Source organism: Eptatretus burgeri, chromosome 11, assembly GCF_056783735.1.
Source record: "Eptatretus burgeri isolate ZD-2024b chromosome 11, Ebu_testis_v1, whole genome shotgun sequence".
In the NCBI taxonomy this organism is placed as follows: domain Eukaryota; kingdom Metazoa; phylum Chordata; class Myxini; order Myxiniformes; family Myxinidae; genus Eptatretus; species Eptatretus burgeri.
Window position 1 is genome coordinate 44,662,904 of NC_140971.1, and position 24,926 is coordinate 44,687,829.

General features: G+C 41.6%; 1 protein-coding gene across 5 annotated transcripts in view; it reads left to right on the top strand.

The window, feature by feature from the left end:
* Positions 1 to 23,556, top strand: part of GOLM2 (golgi membrane protein 2) — a 111,764-nt gene extending 88,208 nt beyond the window's left edge. For all 5 annotated transcript variants that reach the window (XR_015049276.1, XM_085846282.1, XM_085846281.1 and 2 more), the window contains one exon: positions 21,450 to 23,556. Coding sequence is in view for 4 of the 5 variants with exons in the window: in XM_085846282.1 (XP_085702408.1) it covers positions 21,450 to 21,490 (41 nt within the window). In the remaining variant the exon portion in view is untranslated. The remainder of the gene's footprint in view (positions 1 to 21,449) is intronic.
* The last annotated feature ends 1,370 nt before the right edge of the window (positions 23,557 to 24,926 follow it).

A 24,926-nucleotide genomic window follows, 5' to 3' on the forward strand; every position in this document is an offset into this window, starting at 1 on the left:
TCCGCTTCTCAATGATCCTGTGGTTTAATTTACTTCAATCTTTTGTCGGAGAATTGCTCTGTTTCATTCAGTAACAAATTTAATCTTCTTTCCCCCCTCACAAGCCTCATGTACCAGATTCTTGTGTTGTCTTTGAGGGAGCATGTATCATGTTGAGGTTGATAATGGTCAAATATATTTTGTGGTTGGCATTATTTGATTAGTTTTAACAGTTATGGGCTCAAAACATTTCAAGCCAAAGACTGGTAATGCAAATGCAATAATGTTTCAAGATAAATTTGGAATTGTATGTGATTTTAACTGCTTTCACCTGTGCTGCTTCTTAAACCGATCCCTGACCATTTAGTCACCTTTCCGATTCAAACGTTTTGAGAATCAAGGAGCTTTTAGAACCACTAAGGTCTTTATGATCGGGTTCCACTGAGTGCAAGGTCTTTATAATTGGATGCAAGCATGCAGCATTAAATAGCACCCTTGTACCTGCAAGCCAATCCTACCAAATCTATCGGTAAAATTTCGCTCATGTTTATATTTACTTCTGTCTTTATCTACACGATTCCAAAATATCAATTGATACTTGCGATAAGAAATGGTGTTTTTTGAGAAACTTGATAAGCCTGCTGTTGGCTAATAGTCCAGTCAATTTAGTGAAAATTTGGCTAAACCCACCACTAATTGCAACAGAAATTACACCACTTTTATTTGATGGAATTAGGTCCTAGAAATGACATATCAAAAATCCCACTAAGTCCAGGTATTGGAACATGCTGAATTTTATGATTGAAAATTGTGACTCCACCAATCTCATGAGCCAATAGTTCTATACAAAAATTGACATAACTTAGTTAGTTTTTACAGTAGGAACCTAAAATTGGTATCTTTACCTTCGTTTTATAGCTAATCTTTCAGAAAAACATGGTGTCGAAGGGATATGACCATATTTAAGGCCCCTTTTAAGAGGTAGGCCTACCCCTTTAACTCTTTTCCTACCCGCAACTGAGAAAAATGGATAGCCTACATTAGAATGGATAGCCTACATCAGCCTGATCAACAAGACAAGCTCATGTGAGTTTTTTGGCTTCCCGAGATTAAGGATTACTCCCTTAACCAATTATCACGAGGTGGCAGCACTCTTTACTGGCTGCCTTTGTTTTACAACTTTCAATTTTGTGCTCGAGTTTCCAGTAAATATTTTACAATAAGACAGAATATGAATGCAAGGACAAGCCACATGAGTTCAACTTTATCCCAGGCACTGCGTAGATGACTCGTAGGTAAGCATTTAAGTCTTACCATGAATATGACTTAATACGACCCTGTGGAGTATCTCATCAGAATCGTCTGAAGCAAAGGTTCCCTTTTGTTTTTCAGGGCAAATATGGCTGAGTGTGTCTTCTGTGGTGACCTACTATCCGATGGATCCCAGGTGGTGACGCTCACTCCGAAAGGTTGTGAAGGAATCGCTAAGACAAGTGCAGGGGTCAATGACAACATACAGGTCATACCAGGTTAGCAGGTGCATACAAACTGCCGAAGAGACTATAACAGAGATTGCAGCAGGCAAAAGCACAAATCTCCAGTTGATAGACGTCTTAATCTCCGTTCAAGTGATCTAACATTTTGTTATCAAGATCACTGTTTGTTCTGTGGAACTGGGGACAGACACCAATGACGACAGACCATGTCCTCGTGGCCGTCCATACGTTCGACTTCCAGGACAACATAAGGAAGAAATGCGGAGATCGTGCTGATGAATGGGGAGAAACTGTATTGTCACGAATAAACTTTGTCCAAGATCTGCATGCTGCAGATGCTATGTACCACCAGTCATGCAGTGTCAACTTCAGAACAATGAAGCAAATCCCTGAATGTTTTCGAAGTGACACTCACTCCTCTAAGAAAAGAAAGACTGGGCGGCCTGTCGCTATGGATATAGAGCAGACTTTTTTTGAAAGTGGTTGACAATCTTGAAGCGAACGACGAAGAACTGACCACTGTTCAAGACCTCATTTTCGCAAATGGCCGATGCTCTACAAAATTCTGAGAGTGAACCATATGGACATACCCACATGAGAGAGAAACTTAGAACATTTTGGTGACAAAATTGTCATTACAGAGATCAAATGGAAGAAAAACAGTGACATTTCGACAGAAGGCTGCCTCAATCATCAGTGACTTTTTTAGTCAATCCAAGACTTCTGATTCTGAGGTTGAAAAGCTTCGGTTCATCGAGACCGCGGTGAAATTGATAAAGACTGACATAAAGTCAGTTGTTCAAAGCAAGGATATTTTCCCTACCACCATTGAAATGTCTTCTCTTGATATGACAAGTGCATTCTTACCAATCTCTTTGCAACATTTCTTAGACAGTCTTTTGGTTGGAAAGGATAAAGATCTCAAAGCACTCAGGGTATCTTCCATTGGACAAGCTTTAATGCAGGCAACTAGGCCCAGAATTCTTATAGCCCCACTGCAGTTAGGACTTGGTGTGCAACTGCACTCGCACTTCACTTCTCGTTTTCTTGTAGACACATTATATAAGCATGGCTTTTGCAGTTCATATACTGAAATTCAGAAGTATGAAATGTGTGTTGCTACTCAGAGTGGGACAGATATACCAGGTTACATCCCAGGCCATTTCATACAGTATGCAGCGGATAACGTGGACCACAATGTGCGAACCCGAGACGGTAGCATGGGTATGGTTGCCAACATCACCCCAAAGGTTGCTAGCGCATCCATAATAAAACGGGTAACTGTGACCGCACGTGATATAGCCGAAATGGAAAAGATTGATATAAGACATTATGTGGCCCCAACAAATGGAGTGAAAAACTTGAGTACAAGAAAATCATGTTATCAGGGATACAATCACAAGAAGAAATGGCAAATGTCGATCTTTTGTGGAAAACGACCTTTCCAGTTAGACCATGAAGACCAGCCTGGTCAGGTTTTATGCAACTGATCGCTAAAGGTGACCATCCTGGCGTATCGTCGGTAAGGCTGCTGCCAATGATTGACATGGACCCGGGTGACTTGACGTGTGTATACTCGACCTTGTGTTTTGTGTTTGATCATTCCAATCGGTATAAGGTTACTCCTGTGATAACCTTCGATCAACCACTCTGGTGGAAGGCTTCCACCATCCTGGAAAATGAAAAGGAGGGAAGTCCACTCCAATCAATTATACTGAGGCTTGGAGGTTTCCGCACGCTCATGAGCTACTTGGGTTGCATCGGCCATTTGATGGAGGGATCTGGATTAAAGGAAACTCTGGAACAGGTGTTTGCCAGCAACACTGTGACTCGCATCATGAGTGGCAAAGCTGTTGCCAGGGCTTTGAGGGGACATTTCCTTGTGGATACTGCCCTCCACGCAATCCTGCTGGCAGATTAACTTGGCTTCAAACTGAATTCAGGTTCGAAGTCGCCTTTAGAGACTGAGGATGAATGCGATGCTGATGAAGAATTTGAAGATGAGGAATCTTTGCCCTCAGTGGTTTTAGATCGAGCCCAAGACGAGGAATCGACTGATGAGCAACAAGGGGTACCAGATATCATGGAGAATGTTGCAAAGATGCTTGACCAAATGATTGCAGGAGAGATATCCCTGTCAGAGGTTGACTCATCACCAACATTGAAAACAATGCACGCCTTGATTTCTAATGCAACTGACACACCCAAATAATAAATGAACACTTGTCAGCTGTGGACGATGTACACGAAGATGGTTGACATCACACGCAAATTTCTAAGATCAGAAAGGACCGGGAACTGGGCACTTCATCTTCACGCAATGCATGAGATGTTACCTTATCTGGCAGCTTCAGGACACAATTTATGCATGAAGTCATTGCATATCTACTTGCAGAAGATGTGTGACCTTGAGACCAGAAATAAGACACTTTGCAATCAGTTCAAAGATGGACCTCATGTTGTGCGCAGGTCTGAAAGATTCTGGGCTGGGTTGTCTCCTGACTTGGTAATAGTACAGGTTCTATGCATGTGAAGCCTCAAAACAACAGGTGGTCTAACCAGAGGACAAGGAATGACAGAAACGCAAAGGAATGTGTGGTGCATGTCGAGTCCGGTTTGTGCAGAAGTGAACCAAGCTATGCAGCAGCTTACTTCTGTAACATTTGCCACCAGTGAGCAACACAAAGACCTGTCCACAGCCCGTCAGAAGAAGGATTCTGCCGATGTGAACAAACTAATTCAATTCCTTCAGGCCAAGAATCCATTCGATTAGGAAAGTAGTCTAAGGAATGTAGTGACTGGTGTAATTGCAGCTGAGAAAGTGAATGTGACTCAGGCGAAAGAGGTTGGGGATAGCATTCTGGATGGAATGTTTGGGAAAAAGGTTTGCAACTACACATTTCAGAAAAAAGATACAGCAATTACGATGGAATCTAAGTCAAAAATCCAGATTGATGCTGAAAATGTGCACATTGACCCTCAACTACTGTTCCAAAGACTGTTTATCTTTGGTACACAGAAGGACAAACTCAATGAAGCCTTTCGTCATGAACTGTGTGAGTTCCCTGCAGCTCTCTTTGAAAGACGAGATGTTCTCTTAAAGGCCACTAAGCCAGTGCTGGCAAATGCCATCTGGGAATTAGCACCCGCCATCTCTGACAAAAACCAAGAACAACTTGAATCCAACCATATTAAACATGTCATCGACGGAGGTGCTTTGCTGCACAGGATCCTTTGGGAGAATGGACAGACATATGATGCCATCTGTCAAAGATATGCTACATACGTAATGTGGAAATACAAACAGCCCACCATGATCTTTGATGGATATGACTGTGGGCCAGCGCCAAAGGATGGCACCCAATCCAGACGAATTAGATCAGGAGCAGTCAGAGATGTCCATGTCTCACCGGGTATGCAACTCAACATGAAGAAAGACGACTTTCTGGCCAGCAAAACCAATAAACAGAAATTCATTAACATGCTGAGTAGTTCCCTGGAGAAATCGGGCTGCGAAGTTCACCAGGCAGATGGCTATGCTGACATAGTTATTATGACACATGCTCTGAAGTCTGCTGAGACATGTGACACCATCGTTGTTGGGGATGATACCGACTTGATTATACTTTTGTGCCATCATGCCACTAGCAACCACAAGAAACTTTACTTCCATCCAGAGGCAAAATCTGGACAACAGCAAAGGTACATGGACATTCATAAAGCAAGATCAGAGCTGGGAGATCAGGTGTGTCGTGACTTGTTGTTTGTCCATGCCATGCTAGGTTGTGACACAACTTCGAGATTGTTTGGTTTTGGGAAAGCCATGGGGTTGAAACTGATCCAGACTAATGAGACTTTCATCGAGCAGGCAAAGGTCTTTAACAGATCAGGATGCACACAGAGTGAAGTCGCTGCCGCTGGAGAAAAAGCTATCCTGTGTTTATACAAGACAACTGCCAAGATCGATGATTTAAACGAACTAAGACACCAGAGGTTCCTTGAACTTGTGAAGACAAGCATGAAGGCAATTCAACCTAAAAGTTTACCACCCACTTCAGCAGCTGCAAAGTTCCACAGCCAGCATGTGTATCATCAAGTCCAAGCATGGAAAAATGTAGGGCTTGATGCTGAAGAGTGGGGTTGGAAAATTGGAGACGGACAAATGATTCCGGTTCAAACTTGCGAGGACGTTGCACCCAGGGAATTACTTGAGTTTGTGAGATGTCAATGCAAAACTGGATGGAGCACTAATCACTGCAGCTGTAAAAAGACTGGAATATCATGTACTACGGCATGTGGGGAGTGTAGAGGTGTATGTGAGAATGGAGGAGACGATGGGACTGAAATGACAGATGGTACTGATGAGAATAATGACCCCCAGTATTGAAAATGAAGACAATTAGGACAATTATCAACTGATAAATTCAATTTAGACTTTTCTATTATGGAGATACTGTAATATCACATCAACAATTTAACTGTCTGTGTGATTAATTAAGGATTGATGGTATTTTTATGTACTTTTTCATATGTACCCTAATTTCGTCAGTACCCAAATTATGCAATATTTTTCACCATGAAATAAACATTGTTCCAATACTGCAATTAATCGGGATTTTTGTTATGTTATTTAATGCAGACCAAGGGTCTAAATATAGTTGGTTTTGTTTCTGTTGCAATTAGTGGTGGGTCGAACCCTAAGTTGACTGGACTATAAGTGGTTTGGGTGGCTGGCTTGGGATCTTAGAGTCCTGAGTTCAAGCCCTGTTGGCTGCTGAATTAGCATCAGGTGGGGTTGACTCAGCCTGTCATCCTTCTGAGGTCGGTGAAATGAGTACCGGTGTTTTGGTGTAGGGGCACAGCATCAGCGGCATAGTCACACCCCAACAAAATGATCACTACCCGGCAGCTAAGCTGCCATATGCAAGAAGAAGAAGAAGAAGAAAGAGATGAAGATGAAGAAACCAGACGACATCTAAGGTCCAAAGTATGCCTTCTTCACCAGATGCCACTTCGCGCCATGCTGCAAAACGACGCCATGCCCAAGTCCCCGTGCATGTCATTGCTGGAGATGCTTTAAGCCAGTTAAACAAATGATTCAAGACTCTCGCAACAGGTGCTCAAAAGCTTGGAAACACTTGATGTCAGTTTGGCCTAGGTCACATTTGCCACAGTGGCCGTGGGGTCTCCAAAGTCTGCGGCCACTAGCAATTCTACGGCGGCCACAGTATTTCCACGGTCACTCAATGTAGCAGTCACATATGTTTTTATTTTTCGGGTAGCCGCACAGCGTGTTTATAAATTGTGGAGACCGAAAACGTGGGGGTGCCATACGGTCTTTGATTTGATGTCGCACGGTGACCTTAGGGCCTCCCTGCGGCAGCAATATAATTTTCAAGGCAGACGCAAAGAGACCTCAAGGTGCCTGCAAGGCGACCGCAGGGGGGCCGAAGGCGAACGTGCGGCCAGACGGACGGTAACGAGTGGGTATATATACCAGTCCTCTTTTTTACTGAAATAAAAATATACCAGCATATATAACTGAATATACCATAACTATAATATACCGTGGTCCCCCAGAATCCAAACGGCCAAGCTGTTTGAACAAATTGGAATCAGAACAATTTTTTCGAGAAAGTTTGGCCCTAAAAACCCAATACATTTAAAAAAAAACCGAACAAAACGTAGCGTTCATGTTTGTTCACGTGTCTCCCCCACCTGTTCGACCCGCATCTTCGTGCTTTGTTCATTCAGTTCGTCGGTGGAAGTACTCAGTCACATTTGCTCTACGGCGAGGATAAGGCGGCCGTACGCCCTCTGAATTGACAAACGTTTGGTGGCCGCAGAGAAACTGAGGTGGCCTTAGGGTGGCCCTACGCCGTTTGGCTATATTTTACAGGCCGTAGGGTCGCCGTGGAATTATAACTGCGGAGTTATAACTTTTTTCATTTCTACGCTTGCCGTAGCAATTCGACAAAGCCAAGCTATGAAGTAGATGTGTTCCACGTCGACCGTACGTAGGGCGTACGGTGGGCTTACGTTTTCCGTGCGCCTGCCGTAAGCTCTTCTTAATGAAAAATGAATTTTCCCAACCCCCCAAAAATTACGGCACCCCCACGTTTCCGGTCTCCACAATTTTTAACACGCCGTGCGGCTACCCGAAAAATAAAAACATGTGTGACTGCTACATTGTGTGACCGTGGAAATACTGCGGCCGCTTTATAATTGCGAGTGTCCGTACATTTTGTCGACCCTCCTGGCGCCGAGCCAAATGTGACTTAGGCCTTACCTCGTGTTTTCACCTTAATTATTTTTTTTAAATCATGTTGTGTTTTAATTATTAACAAAAAATGCAATCCGATCACGTGGTGTGACGGACTGTCGGGCAAGGATTGAATTTCACAGCAAAAGCGGTTGTAATTTTTAATATCCATGATTACATCAGCCCGATGCGTATGAAAGTGATTGTGGTTCTGGGGGCATCATGTTTGAGCTGCCCCAGGGGCAGAGCTCTCGCAGAGTGTGCGAGCGATCGAAACCCAGGCTGGAGCTCGAGCCTGTGTGGACCTTTAGATGTGGCGATTGTACCAGTTTACATCCAATACACCGCCACCGAAGGTCATTTACTCATCCTATTTTACCTTAAACATGGGGAATTTCAGTTTAAAGTGTCTTGAAAGTGGGTTTTCTTTGGGTCCACGAACGGATTAATTCACTTTCCATTATTTATTATTGGGAAAATATTTTTTGAATCCGAACTTTTTGCAATCCGAACAGCCTCCAGGAACGAAATAAATTGGGATTCTGGGGGCACCACTGTATAGGCAAACAACTATACTCCGATCTCTAGCGGTAGCGCACGGTGGACGCACGGTCAACGCAGACTGCCACGGAGGCCGTACGTAGGTGCACGGCGGGCGTAGGGGAATCATGCATCGACCTTGCGTTGCCCACAGGTAGTCACACAGACCGCAAGGCCACCGTACGGCGTCCGTGTAAATAGTGCGGCCGCCGTAATTTTTGGGGGGTTGGGAAAATTCATTTTTCATTGAGAAGAGCTTACGGCAGCCGCACAGAAAACGCAAGCCCACCGCACGCCCTATGTACGGTCGACGTGGAACACATCTATGTCATAGCTTGGCTTGTCTAATTGCTACAGCGAGCGTAGAAATGAAAAAAAGTTATAACTCCGCGATTTCAGTCCACGGCGACCCTACGGCCTGTAAAATATAGCCAAACAGCATAGGGCCACCCTGAGGCCACCTCAGTTTCTCTGCAGCCACCGCACGTTTCTGTCAATTCTGAGGGCGTACGGCCGCCTTATCCTCGCCGTAGAGCAAATGTGACTGAAGCCTATGCTAGCTATACTGAAGTGAAGTCTGCGAACACCATGCTTGCTGACTCATTGAAACGTATCCCAACGCTGGAGACCTACACCATCCCCAAATTGAAAAAGGAACGAGCTGAGAGCGAGAAGAGAATCAAGGACACTGTGGACTGAGGAGACACATGATCTAAGGAGATCCTCAAGCAGGAAAGAGGCAAGAACATGAGGGAGGAGATCACGAAGGCAATCATCGTGCTCGATATCCCCAAGGAGAGAGCGAACGCGATGTTGTTTGTCAACGTGCAGCGACTATCGCACTAACCCTGGCCTGAAGGAGATGCAGCGCTGAGATCCCGTGGCCCAGACCCAAAAATCGCAAGGTTCATCACCACATTTTACTTTAATCTAGTGATGGAAGCTTTCATCAAGAAATCGCACAATCAGTCACGTCCCCAGTTTAACGTCATGACCGACTTGCCTCCATCCCTGAAACGATGCCAATTCCAGCTCTTGGGTATTGCCTTTAATTTGCAAAAGGAGAAAGGGGAATCGATTAAACTCGTTGGGCCACCCTTCGTCTTGAATTCCTGGACAAAGGAAACGCCAATAGCTCTTGGAATGCCTACCGGAATGAGAAACTATACTTGCTCGTAAGAAGAAATAATCTCCTATGCAAATACTTTTCATTTCAGTTATAGCTTACAGATGAAATTTATTTGATTTTTACAAAGAATGAGTGACCATCATGGAAGCAAAACTTCATGATCACTATATTCTTGAGTGTACTTTGCTTTATTCCAGTGCCGATTACCTCGCAAACATTTTTCTTATTCTTTTCTTCTCTCTCCAGATGCTATACTGTATTTACCGGTATTCACTTCTTTCAATGCTTCATTGCATAGACCCAGATGAGTTGAAAACTTTGTAAAGAAAACGATAAACACTTTTGCATAACTCATTTGCTAAATTTCCAGGAAAACACAGCGTCACTGCTGATAGTGTCTGAAAAAATATTTTCTGAACACTGCTAGACCCCACTATTGCGGATTTGATATTTGCAGACCCCTCGTATTCTCAGTTTATATAATGTCACCTGCTTCGACATTCACAGCCCTGTGCTTCATGTATTCATGGGATTTTTCATGGGATTTTTGATTTTTCCCTCATTAATCACGAACCGCTGAGAACCTAATCCCCCCCCCCCTTTTTCCATTGAAACAATGCCCTGCTATTAGTGGACTCGCTATTCATGGAATTTTTCAGGAACATATCCCCTGCGAGTAGCGGGGTCTGACAGTATTATAAATAGGAGTGTGACCCATACCTACTGACTATGTATGGGACGTAATTGAGAATATGAAACTCTTTTAATGCGTCCGCTGATGATGTTTCCGGTGGCATTATGTTTTCGGGTTGAAGGTCCGTCCATGCTAATTACCTCCCCCACCAAAGGTGAAGGAGGTTATGTTTTCACCCCTTTCTCTCTGTTTGTGTTTGTTTGCTTGTTTGTTTTGTGTACAAGATATCTCAAAAAGTTGCAGACGGATCCGGATGAAATTTTGTGGACACGGGTGCGTGACAAGGAAGAATTGATTCGATTTTAGTGAAGATCCGGATCTGGATCCGACTACTAGAATTTTTAAAGTGATTATTCATCATTGAGAGACGGCCAAAAATTATATTTAGCACGATATCTCAAAGTTGTGTACGGATTCGGACGAAACTTGGTGGACAGGTTGGGTGTGTTGCAAGGATAAATTGATTCGATTTTGGTGAAGATCGTGATTCTTCACTATTGAGAGATAGGGCCAAAAACTATATAGTGCTTTATAGCACAATATTTCAACAATGTATTGGGCCAGAGATGTCCTCATGGATCAGGCATGACTTGGCAGAGGTATGTGCTCCACCGAGTACCCTTCTAGTTTTCTCTGTTTTCTCTGCAACCGCTTACCCGATTGACACTAAATTTTCACTATAGGTGCGACTACTCATGTGGAATGTTTTAATTGTAATTATAATGTCATAGATCACATGCTGTGGCAGCCATGTTGGATAAAATGAAAAACTTAGCACCTGTAAAAACTTAGGACTTGTATCTCAGAAACCGCTCCATGGAAAAAGTTGAAACTTGGCTCTGACAGTCACACCGATGGCACATGTGAAGTATTCCTCAATGGAAACGAGTGATTTTTTTTTTTTTGAAAATGTCATATATGGCTTTATTATGATGTCATACATAAGTGCATTTGTCGAATGCTTTATCCGATCAATATGACAATTTTTAGGGGTCATCTGGGGCTAAATTGTATGGGGGGGGAATATTTATGATGATAGTCATCGGTTTCCTGGCAGCCATGTTGTTTTTAACATAATAAACTTCAAAAATCTTCTGAAACAGATCGGGGTGAAACTTTACAGGTGTGATCGCCTATCCATGAGGAACAAAAATTCTCCACCGATGACATCATGGGTCACATGGTTTGCCAGCTGTGATTTTCTGAAGAATAAACTTTTAAAAATCTTCTTCTGCAGAACAGCTTTACAGATCGAGGGGAAACTTCACGCACATGCTCCACAAGTCTCTGGGGATACCAGGGTGTTCGCGAATAATTAATAGGTCACATGGTCTGGCAGCCATATTGGATTGAACGAAAATCTTAAAAAAATTCTTTCTCTTGAAATGCTTCATCAATGGACGTGAAACGTCAAAGTTGATCTGGTTGACATGGGGAATACGTATACGTTTTAAATTTAATCGGTTGGTCGGTTGCATGGTCTGGCAGCCTGAATTGTTTAATAATTTGAATCTGGGTTTCGAGATTTAAATCAAACTTGGTACAAGTATGTATAATGATGTAATAATGTGGGCGGAAACAATATCTGGCGCTGTTGAAGAGTGCCCTTGGATTTTTGTTTGTTTTGTTTTGTACATGTGCACCAAATAGTCAGCTGCTTTGCCTGACTATTATGCAATGTTAAAACTAACCTCTTAATTAATGTAAATATTTTCAACCACCACTTGTGTTGACGTGATACTTTATCCACTCATAATGCAATGTGAAATGTGTGATTCCATATGTTTCATGGACGTATTTATATATTGTTGAATCTCACACAAATAACATCACTCTGGTCAAGGGTGAGTTAGGCATTACATACGATGATAGCTTAAAAAATGGCCAATCGGAAGTTTAGGCCAGCTTTCCTTTATATCTGGAGCTTTTTGCGTTTTCATCTTGTGGAAGTAGGATTGTTGGTGGTGTTGTTTTCATAATAGTACAATTAGAAAGTGCAGTAATTACTTTCACTGTTTTTGAATCTGCAATATGATTGTGCTTACAAATTTTTATTTTATATTTATGTTCTTTGCTATTTTTGTTCATTGTCATTCATATATGTCCTTGTCAGATTATGCAACTAGTATACTCATTTGTTCTGAGCCCACTCAAGAGCTTTACGTTGTATGATCCCTTTACACTTGTTTGCCTAACATGCCATCATCCCAGCTAACTTCAGGAATATGTCATTGCATCAGAGGTGGGTTTATACCAAAGTTATTCCCTCCGCCACCGAAGGTGAAGGAGGTTATGTTTTCACCCTTTTCTGTCTTTGTTTGTTGGGTCGCCAAAATAGGTGACCCTTATTGTCAGTAATTCTGTCTGTTTGTTTGGATGTTTGTTCCTTTGTCATCAGCATAATTGGCAGTAAACGTGAGCGGATTTTGACCAAACTCGGGTGGTAGGTACATCTTATGACCTAGTGCTTTGGAAATTGTGATGGTTGCTAGGGACGCTTTGGTTCACGAGCAATAACCGAAAAACCTTCAAAATCGGTACCGTTCACGCGAAATCAATTCCGAAAGCCATTATCCCATGTAGGGTTATGAAATTTAGCATGAATTATCTACAGGTGATGCTCTATCAAATATATTCCGGTTTTTGTGATATATGGAATACTTTACCCGCAGCGCCCCCTACAATTAGGGTATGCGCGAAAATTGATGAAAATTAAAGACCCCCTAGCGACCAGGTGAGTGCATCGATACGAATGAAACTTTGCAGGTTCATGGTACTCAATGAGCACTACAACTTTGCCTCAGGACATATTGACCGATTTCGCTTAGGTCAGGGGTCAAAGGTCAATTAGTGCAAAAATCGATAATATGCGAGAGCTGGAGATGACCGTGTCAAATGCTACTCCTCCTAGGGTTATGGTCGGATGGTCATGAAAATTCACACTAATCGTCTGGAATACATTGTGCACAAACGATCGAGCCGGATTTTCGATTTAGATCTTTATTCACCCACAGCACCCCCTCAAACTTTGGGGATTTCCGATTTCAAACAGCATTTTTGGTACTTTTCATTCAAGTGGATACCGAATAGTTATCAATAGATGGAACTGGATGAGATTTGATATGCATAAGCTTAAGGTGATTCCCTATCCGCAAAATGACATCCATTTTGCTCTATATCTTATAGTTTCCATGCTCAGCGACCCATCGCCGCCTACCGGCTTGTTTGTTTGTTTGTCTCTTAGTTTGTTTGTGTGCAGAATATCTCAAAAAGTTGTGGACAGATTCGGATGAAACTTGGTGGACAGATTGGGTGTGTGACAAGCTTGTACTGATTAGATTTTAGTGAGGATCTGGATCTGGATATCAGAGTTATTTAAGTTTTTTTTAAGGGATTCTTTGCCATTGAGAGATCGGGCCAAAAACGATATAGTACTGTATAGCATGATATTTCAAAAATGTATTGTTCCCGATATGTTCGCGTGGATCAGGCATTCCATGGCGGAGGTATGCGCTCTACAGAGTGCCCTTCTCGTTTAAATACGAATGATAAAATCCTGATAAGTCTGCAATGAGTGTAGCGACTCATTATTTTTTCTCGAGATTTTGCTCATATTTGTAATAAAGCAAACGTGTGACGACTCAGTGAATTGGTGGGGTCCTTCCACGGAGCCAATGGATGCGGCAGATGCTGTGGGGTCCTCTTTAAAGGGAAGTTCATAATCATGACATGGTGGAGCACACGCACCTTTTCCTTACGAGCCAGTTCTCATTCCTATTCATGAGTCACTCAACGCATCAATATTTTTCGTGACTTTTATTCAACATTGCCAAGACTATTGAGTGAGGTGGATTTCATTTGTTTGGCTGAATGTCCACAGCGACAAAGAATGAGTATTCTCGTCTGTTTGCCATCTTCGACACCATGAAAGTGGCAGCAGCTCAACGCCAATAGATTCTTCTTCTTCACCAGCCGCAGGGGAAATGAAGAAGAAGAAATCCTCAACCTGACTTCATTTACAACACATCATTGTGTTTTAAATTCGAGTGAGATTTCTTCTGTTCTGGTTTAAACACCGTCATCGTACAGGGGGGAGGGGGCAGTTAGAAAGATGTGAATGTAGATCTTGCCATGGCTTTTGGATCTTCGAGCACAATGAAGTCGCCAGCTGCATTGCCACATAGAACGATGGGGAAAAAACAATCCTTAGCCACCTTGATCCAGACCAGATATTTCCTGCTTGGACGGGAAAGTACGAGATGACATCTTCTTCCAAAATAATCCCGTCTCTTTGGCGTTAAAAACCTGCTCCAACATATATCCCTTCGCCTCGATTAGTTCCACGAGCCATGGTTGAACTGGAGCCTTCGGCCCCGGGTGGCTCGTGAAAGTGTTGGTACCTTTTTGCACTTTGCTGGCGGGAGCACTTGCACGGATATTTGACTCGCGCTTACACAGAGTTGATTCATTGATCCGGGAATGGTGGCCCACAGATGCCTCACTTTCACTTCTTGCGGACGTATCTAACAACTCGATTTCTCCACACAATGTCATAACCTTTCTCTGCCTTTTGGCACGATTAAATTTGTCCATCATTTCACGTTTGTGTGCCATTATTAACTGTTGTGTGTCTCCACGATCTTGTAGATCTAGTATTACATATTCTCTGTATGTCATTTAATTCCTGTTTGATGGCTATTCATGATTATATTTAGCTTGGTTCTATGTGCTGGTCTGATAACTGCAATTAACAGTGTGCAGGAAACACAAAAAGGCCCGTAATGAGAGGTAATCACACACGCGGACGCAAACAATGATTCATCTCAGCTCAAAAACCATGATTGGCTGAAATTCAATACCGCGATAACAAAATTGGAACACAGGTTGCCCTCGATTGGTAGAAACCCGTGATATTTGAGCGTTTACTGTACTCTTGTTTCAATTGACTACTGATATTTTACCTCATGCCATAGAATCTTTATTTATCAGAAACGACCAAATTCACTCTTGTCCAACCAGATAGAATGAAAACCCTCATTTACCTTTTACTAGAACTGTTTTTTCATAAAAAATCTCTGATGTTCATGGGACCTAAATTCTGGAATGACTTGAATGCAAGTCTTAAACGGGTGACCAGCCGAGGCAGCTTTAAAAGAAAATTGAAATACGATCTCTTTGATACATACAGTACGTTTAATTACGCTTGTGGATAATTCTACTTTTGACATCTGACACCTGACTATTGCTGTTGATGCTATTTAAATGTGTTTCTTTACATACATTGAGATGTCATAATGTGGGCTCTTTTATTCTTACTTAGGCTCTATTTTCGAGATATATTTTCCTTTTCTTTTCTTTTCTTCTTTTTATTTTCTTATTTTATTTTATTTGCTCTTTGTTGTTGTACATTTCCAATTTTTTTTTCTTCCTCCATCGGTTCAAATGTATAATCACAAGATGCGATTCCAATTCCTGAGGAGCTTATGTTCTACAAGTATTGCTTTTTATTAGGTTCCTCCATGTTTCATTTTGACAACTCAAATATAGGTCTTAGAATAATTGTAATACAAACTGAACTGTTATTATGAAGTTTTATTAACATACTGTTTTGTTTCATTTAAATTTTGTTTTTATGAGAACTTGAAACATGAAATTAACTAAACAAACTGAATTGGGTTCAGACAGGCAGGACAGCCTAGAAGTATGCACACTCACCTCTGAACTGTCCAGCCTGGGTTTGAATCTCGACAAGGCTATAAACTCGTGCTTGTTTCGCATGCAAGGCGAGGCATCAATGTTTGTGCCATCCTTCAGATGGATATTAAACTGGGTGTCTAGTCTGCCGGAATTAGTTGGTCGATGATAACGATCTCATGGTATCCTTTGCAAAGAGTTTGCAAAGGATGTCAAAGGCGAGCTATCACCAGCACCCTGAACTTATTACAAATCCTTGCCCTGACTGCTGGAAAAGCAATGGCAAACCACCAATCATTACCCTTCCCAAGAAACTGCTACTGTGGCATCAACACTCATAAAGAGTATGGTACATCTCATCTCATGGTTGGTGGTTGAGTTGGCATATTTGATGATCATATCCAAGCACACAACTTTTGATGCTGGGATATAAGGTCAATTGTTTGCTCATTTTTGTTTGTGCATTTTTGCTGTAGTCTCTTGCTGTAGTTTGCTCAAAAACCTGCAGAATAATAAATAATGATATAAATTTTAAATGGTAAGAGTTCGATTCCTGACTTTGTGATAGTACAAATCCTTAATAGGCCTTTTTAAAAAATCAATGAATTCATTTAATTAAACGTATAAATGTTCGGCGAAGGAACATTTTGATATATAGAAATTAAAGGCACGTGTGAGCTACATGTCTAGAAGTTAAATGTTGAATTTAAAATGAAAGGTTAATGAGGAAGAAAATAGAAATCAGGTTGTATTTTAATTGGAAAAAAATCGACATTTTTAAGTGCTTTATAGTCAACAAATATTACATTTTTCTTTATAGTAGAGATGGGAAACTTGTATATTAACTGTAACAGTGAATAAAAAGACATTTCATTGCTTTCAAGGGCTTAAAAAAAGAAATAAAACATTTAAGCAAGTTGTCCAATATTACGCATCACTTTATAATAAAACGATTTAAAACATCCTCAGATCAAACATGAAAGGGACAAGTTATTATATTTATGGAGCCATTTGACATAAAAATAGAGCTGAACATTAGTGGACGAAGTCGAGTTAGGGAGCTCCCATTTATTTGGCCCAACTGTCAAAACTATAGAAATACTAGAAACGTACTCGGTAGAGAGAGTGCCTTCCTCTGCCACGCAATGCCTGATCCACGAGAACATATCGGGCCCAATACATTTCTGAAATATCATGCTATGCAGTGCTATATTGTTTTTGGCCCCATCTCTCAATGGTGAAGAATCACTTTTAAAATTAAATAATTCTCATATCCAGATCCGGATTCGGATCTTCACCAAAATCGAATCAATTCGCCCTTACCACATATCCAACCTGTCCACAACTTTTTGAGATATCATGATATATATATATATATATATATATATATATATATATATATATATATATATATATATATATATATATATATATATATATATATATATATATATATATATATATACATACATACATACATCAGTTCAGCACGATGTGTGTCAGGTCAGATTAGATCTGTGACTTGCTACAGGTACCATGTAAACCTGCACAAACCTGTTCCATGGTCAGGTTGTCAGTGACTAAACCGTATCCCCCACCAAGTTTCTTGGTGAGGAGAGTGTATGATATGGACACCCAGCAGGATGAAGAACAAAACCTGTCAAAGGGCAGAAGAGCTCCTTGCGAGCCAACGGCCATCCATATCTAGTGTCTGCGGATGTCGTCCTGCAGTTGGGTTACTTTTTATTAGGAGGTTTGTGGCAGGATTTGCACTCTGGCTACCGTAAAACCCTTCATTCCACAAAACATTCCAAAAGCATTAAAAAATCTGAAAACCCACTCCATGGGAGTGTACCTCCTGTGCAGCTTCCCCTTTGCAGGGCAGCTCACCAGATGATGGGATTGAGGCAAAGCCTTTAGGACCCCCAATGTTTGATGATAGGAGGAAAACCACAGGGTAACCTTCCTGGGTCAGACTGCGGTAGTGTGTGTTGGGGTGGTGCTGTGGTGTTGTCCACCAGATGGCGGTCGCCTTGGGTTAACCTGAGGCGGTCCCTTCAGGTGGGTGCTGGAATGTCCTATCCCTAAGAGAGGATGATTACCTGTCACTGTTATCATCTGAGGTCAAGCGTTTGGGCATCGGTATTGCAGCACTCGGAGGTTTGGAGACTGGATTGTGGCGAGATCATGCTTGGTGGTTACACCTACGATTGGTCTGGTCACTGTGATGGTTACCATGCCCAAGGAGTTGCTGTAGCTTTGTCCAATAAACTGACTTAAATGATAATTGAGGTAACACCGTTCAATGAGTGTATTATGAGACTAATGATTCATCACTCCTTGCGTGTTGTTTCCCTGGTGTCTGTATATGCTCCAACTGAGGCGCGTGATCTCACCGTGAAGGATGCATTCTATGCCACGCTTGAGTCTGGTTGATCAGTGCTTCGATCGATTGGGTCGAGTCTTGACTCTTCAAGACTCTTCTTCGAGTCTTGGGGATGTCAATGCATTGACTGGAACTGATAGGGATAGTTATGAGACGTGTGTTGGTCCCCATGGGTCTGGAACTGTGAACCAGATTAGCACTAAGTTCCTTGACTTTACAAGAAGTCATGGGCTTAGAGTGGCTGGTTCATGGTTTCAGCACCCACAGGCTCATCGCTGGACTTGTTATTCCAACGCTGGTGGTGTGGCAAAGGAAATTGACCATGTGCTCGTTGATGGTCGCTGGAGGATGATCCAGAACTGCAGGGCCTACCGGAGTGCTCAGTTCCTCAATACTAACCACCGGCTTGTTGGCGCAACTCTGAAGTTGCAGCTTAAATCCAGGAGAATGGTACCATTCAAGCCTAGGTTGGATGTTGGCAAACTCAAGGATGAAAGGGGAGCTGAGGAGTTTGTGAACAGGCTGAGTGGAGATTTGGGCGGTCTGGCTGCTTTGGGGGGTCCTCGAGAGTTGTGGAGTGCCTTCAAGACCACCGTCCTTGTCAAGATGTTTCTGGGAGATGTCTTGGAACTCAACGGAATGTGAAGAAGAATTTTTCTCTCAAGGAAGACTGGATACCATTGTCCAGAGTTGCAGGGCCAGAATGAATGGCAGAGCTAAGCTGTTCAGGGAGCTGATGCGTAAAACTGTGCATGCACTAAGGGTGGACAAGGAGGCTGATGTGCGAGGAATCTGTGAGGGGGTTGAGCATCACCCTTGGTCAAGTGATTCTCGTCCTGCTTTCAGGGGAGTTCGTGCATTGTGTTCGTTCAAGCCCGTCCTTGACAGAGGATTCGGAAGTGAAGGCCCGCTGGGCCAGTAACTTTTGGCGGCTGTACCACGCTGATCCACCAGCTGTCTAGTTGGATGTCAGGGGTGTTACAATCCCTATTGCTGACCCTCCAATGAACTGTGGTCCACCTTCGTTTGTGGAAACACAGACTGTGGTGAACTGGTTGAAATTGGGTAAAGTTCCTGGGATCTGTGGCATCCATGCAGAATTTCTCAAGGCTGGTGGAAATGCTGTACTCGTGTCGTTGCCTGCAGTTGTGTGCTCTGCCTGAAACACAGGCATCATCCAAACTGACTGGAAGCGGGGCCTTGTTGTCCCTCTCTGGAAAGGGAAGGGTGATCGCCAAGACTGCAACAATTACCGAGGGGTGACGCTGCTCTCAATGCGGGGCAAGGTCTTTGCTCGAATAATTATTGACAGAGTTCACCACCGTCTGCTTGAGCACCAGTGTCCGGAGCAGTCAGGCTCTACACCAAAGATTCTGACCAGGAATCTTGAGATGGAGACTTAATTTTTTTACACATCAGATTGACCGTATCCTTGCTCTTCGGGTCCTCACCGAACACAGCCGAGAGTTTCGGCACAGCTGCTTGCAGCATTTGTTGATCTCTGTGAAGTGTTTGATTCAGTGAATCGGGATGCCCTCTTGAGGATTCATGGTCTTTGTGGGGTGCCACCAAAACTGATCGATCTGATGTCTGAACCATACTCTGGTACTGAGAGTGGTGTGGGATGTGGTGATACCATCTCTGACTCATTTCCAGTTGTTACTGGAATTTGTCAGGGGTGTGTACTGGCCCCCACACTTTTCAGAACTTGTATGGACTGGATTATGGGGAGGATGCCTGAGAGATCAAGCTGCGGTGCATCGTTTGGGAATGTCAAGATCTCTGACCTTGATTTCGCAGATGATGCTGCACTTGGACTATGACCAGGGATCTGAGATTGAGACTTGATTCCTTTGGTACCAGATCTCTTCGGATAATCCTTGGCTATCACTGGTAGGACTTTGTGTCCAAGGAGCGGTTGCTGAGAGAGACTCAAATGAGATTTGTTACCTGCATAGTCTGTGAGCATCAGCTGTGGCTGTAGGTACATGTGGCTCGTTTTCCTGACGCTGATCCTGCTCACCAGATTCTTTCAGCGAGGGAGTCTCATGAGTGGAGGAGGCCAATGGGCCGACCACATGCCTTGTGATTGCAGCAGGTTGATCAGCATCTCAAGGAGATGGGGATGGGCCAGGTATCTGCCTGGGGGATGGCCAGACGGAGGCCCCTGGAGTACCGGCAGAAAGTGGACACAGCGACGCACTGCTCTGGTGCATGCTCCCATACCTGATCTGACCTGAACAAATGCTGACAGACGAAATGCCAGTTTAACGTCCATCCGAAGGACGACACACATTGATGAATCACCCTGCCTGTGAAACACTGGGATTACAGTTTATAGCTTGGTCTGGATTCAAACCCAGCCCACACATCTGAGAGGTGAGTGTGCATACCTCGAGGCCATCCTAACAGCTCAGAGTTCCAAATAAGATGGTGATATGCAAAGTTAAAACCTGGAGTTTATATTAAAATTTTAAAAACGAAACTTCGGAAGAGGAAGATTAAGAGATGTTTGCATCTCCAGGCCGAGGAGGTGCAAAGTTGATTTGGGATGCAACACAGGTGGATGATGATAAATTTATCTACGGCCAACATGACTTTTACTCTTTGCCAAAAGGCCCGCAGGCAGCCACCAAAGCAAACTCAGGGCTCAGTGTACTTACATAGTCTCAAGTTATTGATCATTTGATTTATTTAAAAACATGTTGTTGTTCATGTGAAAAAATTGTTTTCCAAGAGATGTGAATGGTCCTGCCTTTTTTTGTTTGTTTAATTTTAGACATTTTGCTGCCTATCTGAAGTCGCTTTAAGAGTGTGGACAGAGAGCACTTTAAAGAGTGAATACAAAATAGTGGGACAAGTAGATTATCCCTTTTCCGGAAGATCATTGATTAGCCAGCTGGGGTTTATTTATTTATTTATTTTACCAACAATCTGATTGCAGCATGTCAATGCTATTGAATCTAGCTGTTTCCAGAAACTTTTCATCGAAATCCTAATAATGCTACATTCAGATAAATTTGAAGCTATAATCTTACCGATTATAATTCCACGCCCTCACCACTCAGCAGGTTCATCAGGTATTCAACAAGTCAGATGTTTGTTGTGGACAATCAAAAAAAAAAAGTATTAAAAACAAATTGGAAACCAAGTTCTGACCCATTATTGTATATTTTGACTCCTTTTGGTCTACTTCCTCGGCCCTTTTGTTGAAAGTCGTTTTACAATTTTTATGTTATTAATGGAGCTATGTGCACTTTGGCGTACAGATGATGAAGACAGAGGTGGGGAAAACAAAAATTTCCACTGAGAACAACCTGGCACACAATCAAGGTGAAAACTTTTGACGCCGAGCTTCATGTGCTGCTTACAATCGGATAAACCTCCAGGTTTGGATTGCCACTGTGGCTCCTTGCAAAGAGAGCTTGCAATTTGGAATTCCTCTGCTCGAGTTATTATTTTTCCACATTCTGACTAATATAATCAAGCATCTAGCATTCCTGCAACACCAGAAGCTTGCTGTACGATGCATGCTGAGGGGTGAGATCGGCAGACCTCCCCTTGTTCATACGGAGACATGTTTGGAGACGTGAAACGTTACAGCCAAACTTAAGCCTTTGATGCATCGCCATTTAAATCCAAGGGTGCAATGAAAGCGGGGTCCAACAGTTCAACTTGTGTGGATTTATTTTCATTGCAGTTAATTGTGGACTCTTTACTGCTTTCATTTGTCTTCTCTGATTATTCCTTCCTTTGTGGATGATATTGCAGAAAACGTTTTATTTTCTAATTTTTATTTTTGTCTGGCCACTATTCTCTTCTTCTACCACCCCCCCCCTTACTCTCCTCCCTACCCCTCTCTCTCCCAAACACCATTCTCTTTTTGTGCAATGAAGGCCTATTATAACAGCAATAGTTATAAATTTGGTTGTGGAAATAGGTGTAAATAAACTTTGTTTGGTGTATTTTTTCTGCCATGTTGATCCACACCTTTAAACAATGTTGTTCAGAAAGAGAATAAAAATAATTTTGACAAGCATTTTTTATTTACCTGTAGTTAAACTGTGCATATGAATCGCTGCAGAATGAAGCATTCAAGATTGTATTTCATTATTAATCCTCCATCTGAAAAAATTTACTTCTGCATGAGTTCTGCTCGAGTTGCTGATAGTTCTGCTGTGACTCCTGTATTACAACACAGTTCATCAGTGCACTTGCAAAGTAGGACAGCAAAGTCGAAATTCCCCTCAAATATGCACATGCTAAAACGGTTAATTCAGCATTTGATTTTCCAACTAACAATTCAATTCGTTGAATTATTTCCCCTTCCCCAGTGAATTGAAGTCTCAAAACTGATAGGTTAGATTAACGTTGTGTGGGTGCAGCACAAGTTTGATGGGCCAAATGGCCTCTTCCTGCATCCAACTTCATTGTGCTTCCTAATTGCTGGCAGTTCAACAGCTTTGAATTATATGTAGACTGCTTTGGTAAGTTTTATTATTATTATTATTATTATTATTATTATTATTATTTGTAAATGCAATTAAACCCTCTTGTATGCATGCTTAGCATTGTTTGAACAGTCAGTTTGCTTTTCGGCATTCTCATTGTTGGTGTTTTGTGTCACTATTTGCATATCCTGTGCTTGAATGTAATCTGCTTTGGTCGTACTACATGATTCTCATTACACTTTTGATTGTTTTACATCCGAATTATGCCTACAATCTTTTCTTGTCCCTTCACAGTTGTAACTAAAATAGAGGCTTGTCTATAAGATAAAAATAAGAATAATAAAAATAATATATACAAAATAATATTTGATAACGATATTGAAGCACATCTCCATCCGCAGACCATTTCCGTGAATGCAGATGTGGTTTACTATGTGGTTTAATTCTTTTTTTCTTTTATTAATTATTTTATTATTATTATTATTATTATTTTTCCTCTACTTTGATATTGAAATAGATATTTGCCATCTTTGATTTTGGAAAATATTGACTCCATGTTGGTGAAATATTCAGACATTTGTGTTTGTGCTTGCTTTTTGCTTTGGCAAATGCATTTTTGAGCTAATGCACCTTTTAAGATTATGAAAAGGTTTCATAATTTTTATGAAAAACATTTCAAACGTTTTCACAGTCTTTTCTAAAATTACTTTGGGATAACATGTTTATTAGAAAGACAATGCTAATTGTAAAAATAATAATGGAGAGCCAAACTCTATTGTGTCGTGATTAAATAATTGGGCATTGTGGTCATTTGTGTCAAACTTGAGGGGTGAATTGTGAAAAAAAAAACAATTAACCTGATGAACTCTTATTTTTATTATTGTTATTATTATTATTATTATTATTATTATTATTATTATTATTATTCCCAACCAACAATTTTGATATGCTTTTGAAAATCCAACAAAAGCTTTTCAAGTTCTTGCTTTGTATGAAACAGCATGAAATGATTTTTACTTCAGTTTATTTTTGTTTCACATATCAGGGTTTAAGGTGGGTTACACATTGGAGTTCTAATTATCAATTTGACTTAAAGTTGGTTACAATTCTGCTTGAGCTGCTAACAAGGTTTAAGGTGCCTTGTTCTTATCAATTGGCCTAATTTAGTCTGCAAATGTTTTTCCAAATTCAAATTTATTTTAACCCCAAAAAACACGTGAGAAATGCATGTTTATTTTTTAAAAATAAAAAAGAGAGCAAATTAAAATAGGACTTGGATCAGATTATGCCCAAACAGTCATAAAAATCACAAAAGATCCCCCCTCGAACATAAGTTTTTGAAAAGCCTTTACTTGACATAATGCTATTACGACATAATCTGGTCTGTAACGTGTGCAGTTCATTTTCACCAGACTTGACGTGAAGCCATTTGTTTCTCCAGCCATCTTCCAAGCAACTCCTTGCTAATTTATGTTCGGACAAAGCTTTCCGCTTTATTTTCATTCTCGTCTCTCGTCTGTCATCTGTTGATCTCTACGCTTTGAGAAACTCCCGGTTAGCCATCTTTCAATTTCAGATTGAAAAATTGAAATTGGTTACACATATTGGATGAAATACTCACTTTGAGTACAACTGCAAAAACGCAGCACATTAGTGTTTCCTGCAAACAGTTTTGGTACTTGTATATTTGACAAGGGCTGTCAGAATTGCCTCCATGATCTCTCGACTGGGGTTCAATTTCATTGGATTGGTTTTTCACAGGCAGGGTGATTCATCAATATGTGTGCCATCCCTCGGATGAACGTTAAACTGGGCGTCTCGTCTGCCGCCATTAATTGGTGGATGTTAAAGATCCAACGGTGTTCTTTGCAAAGTCTGCAAGCTATTGCCAGCACCCTAAACAGGTTACGAATTCTAAAAATTCCTGCTCTAACTTACTGTCGGAAAAGCAATGGAAAATTACCCATCATAACCCACACCAAGAAATTGCTTCAACACCAACGTATTGTAAAGAGTATGGTACATCTCAACGTATTTGATGAGCATTCCGTGAATCAGATTTTTGTTTAATTTCACCAAACAATTAAAATATTTGGCAATATTAGGATTTGGCAAATCATAGTGTAAATCCTGAATTTGTATGCAATCTCGTGTAAAATAAATTCATCTGTAGAGTCTTTAGTAGCCACTGTGTGTTACCTCTTTTACTTTTTATACAACAATGGCAAGCCTTCTCAAATTCCCTCGTGCTTTGTTGTACTTAACGTTTGCGCTATTATTTTAATCGCAAGATTC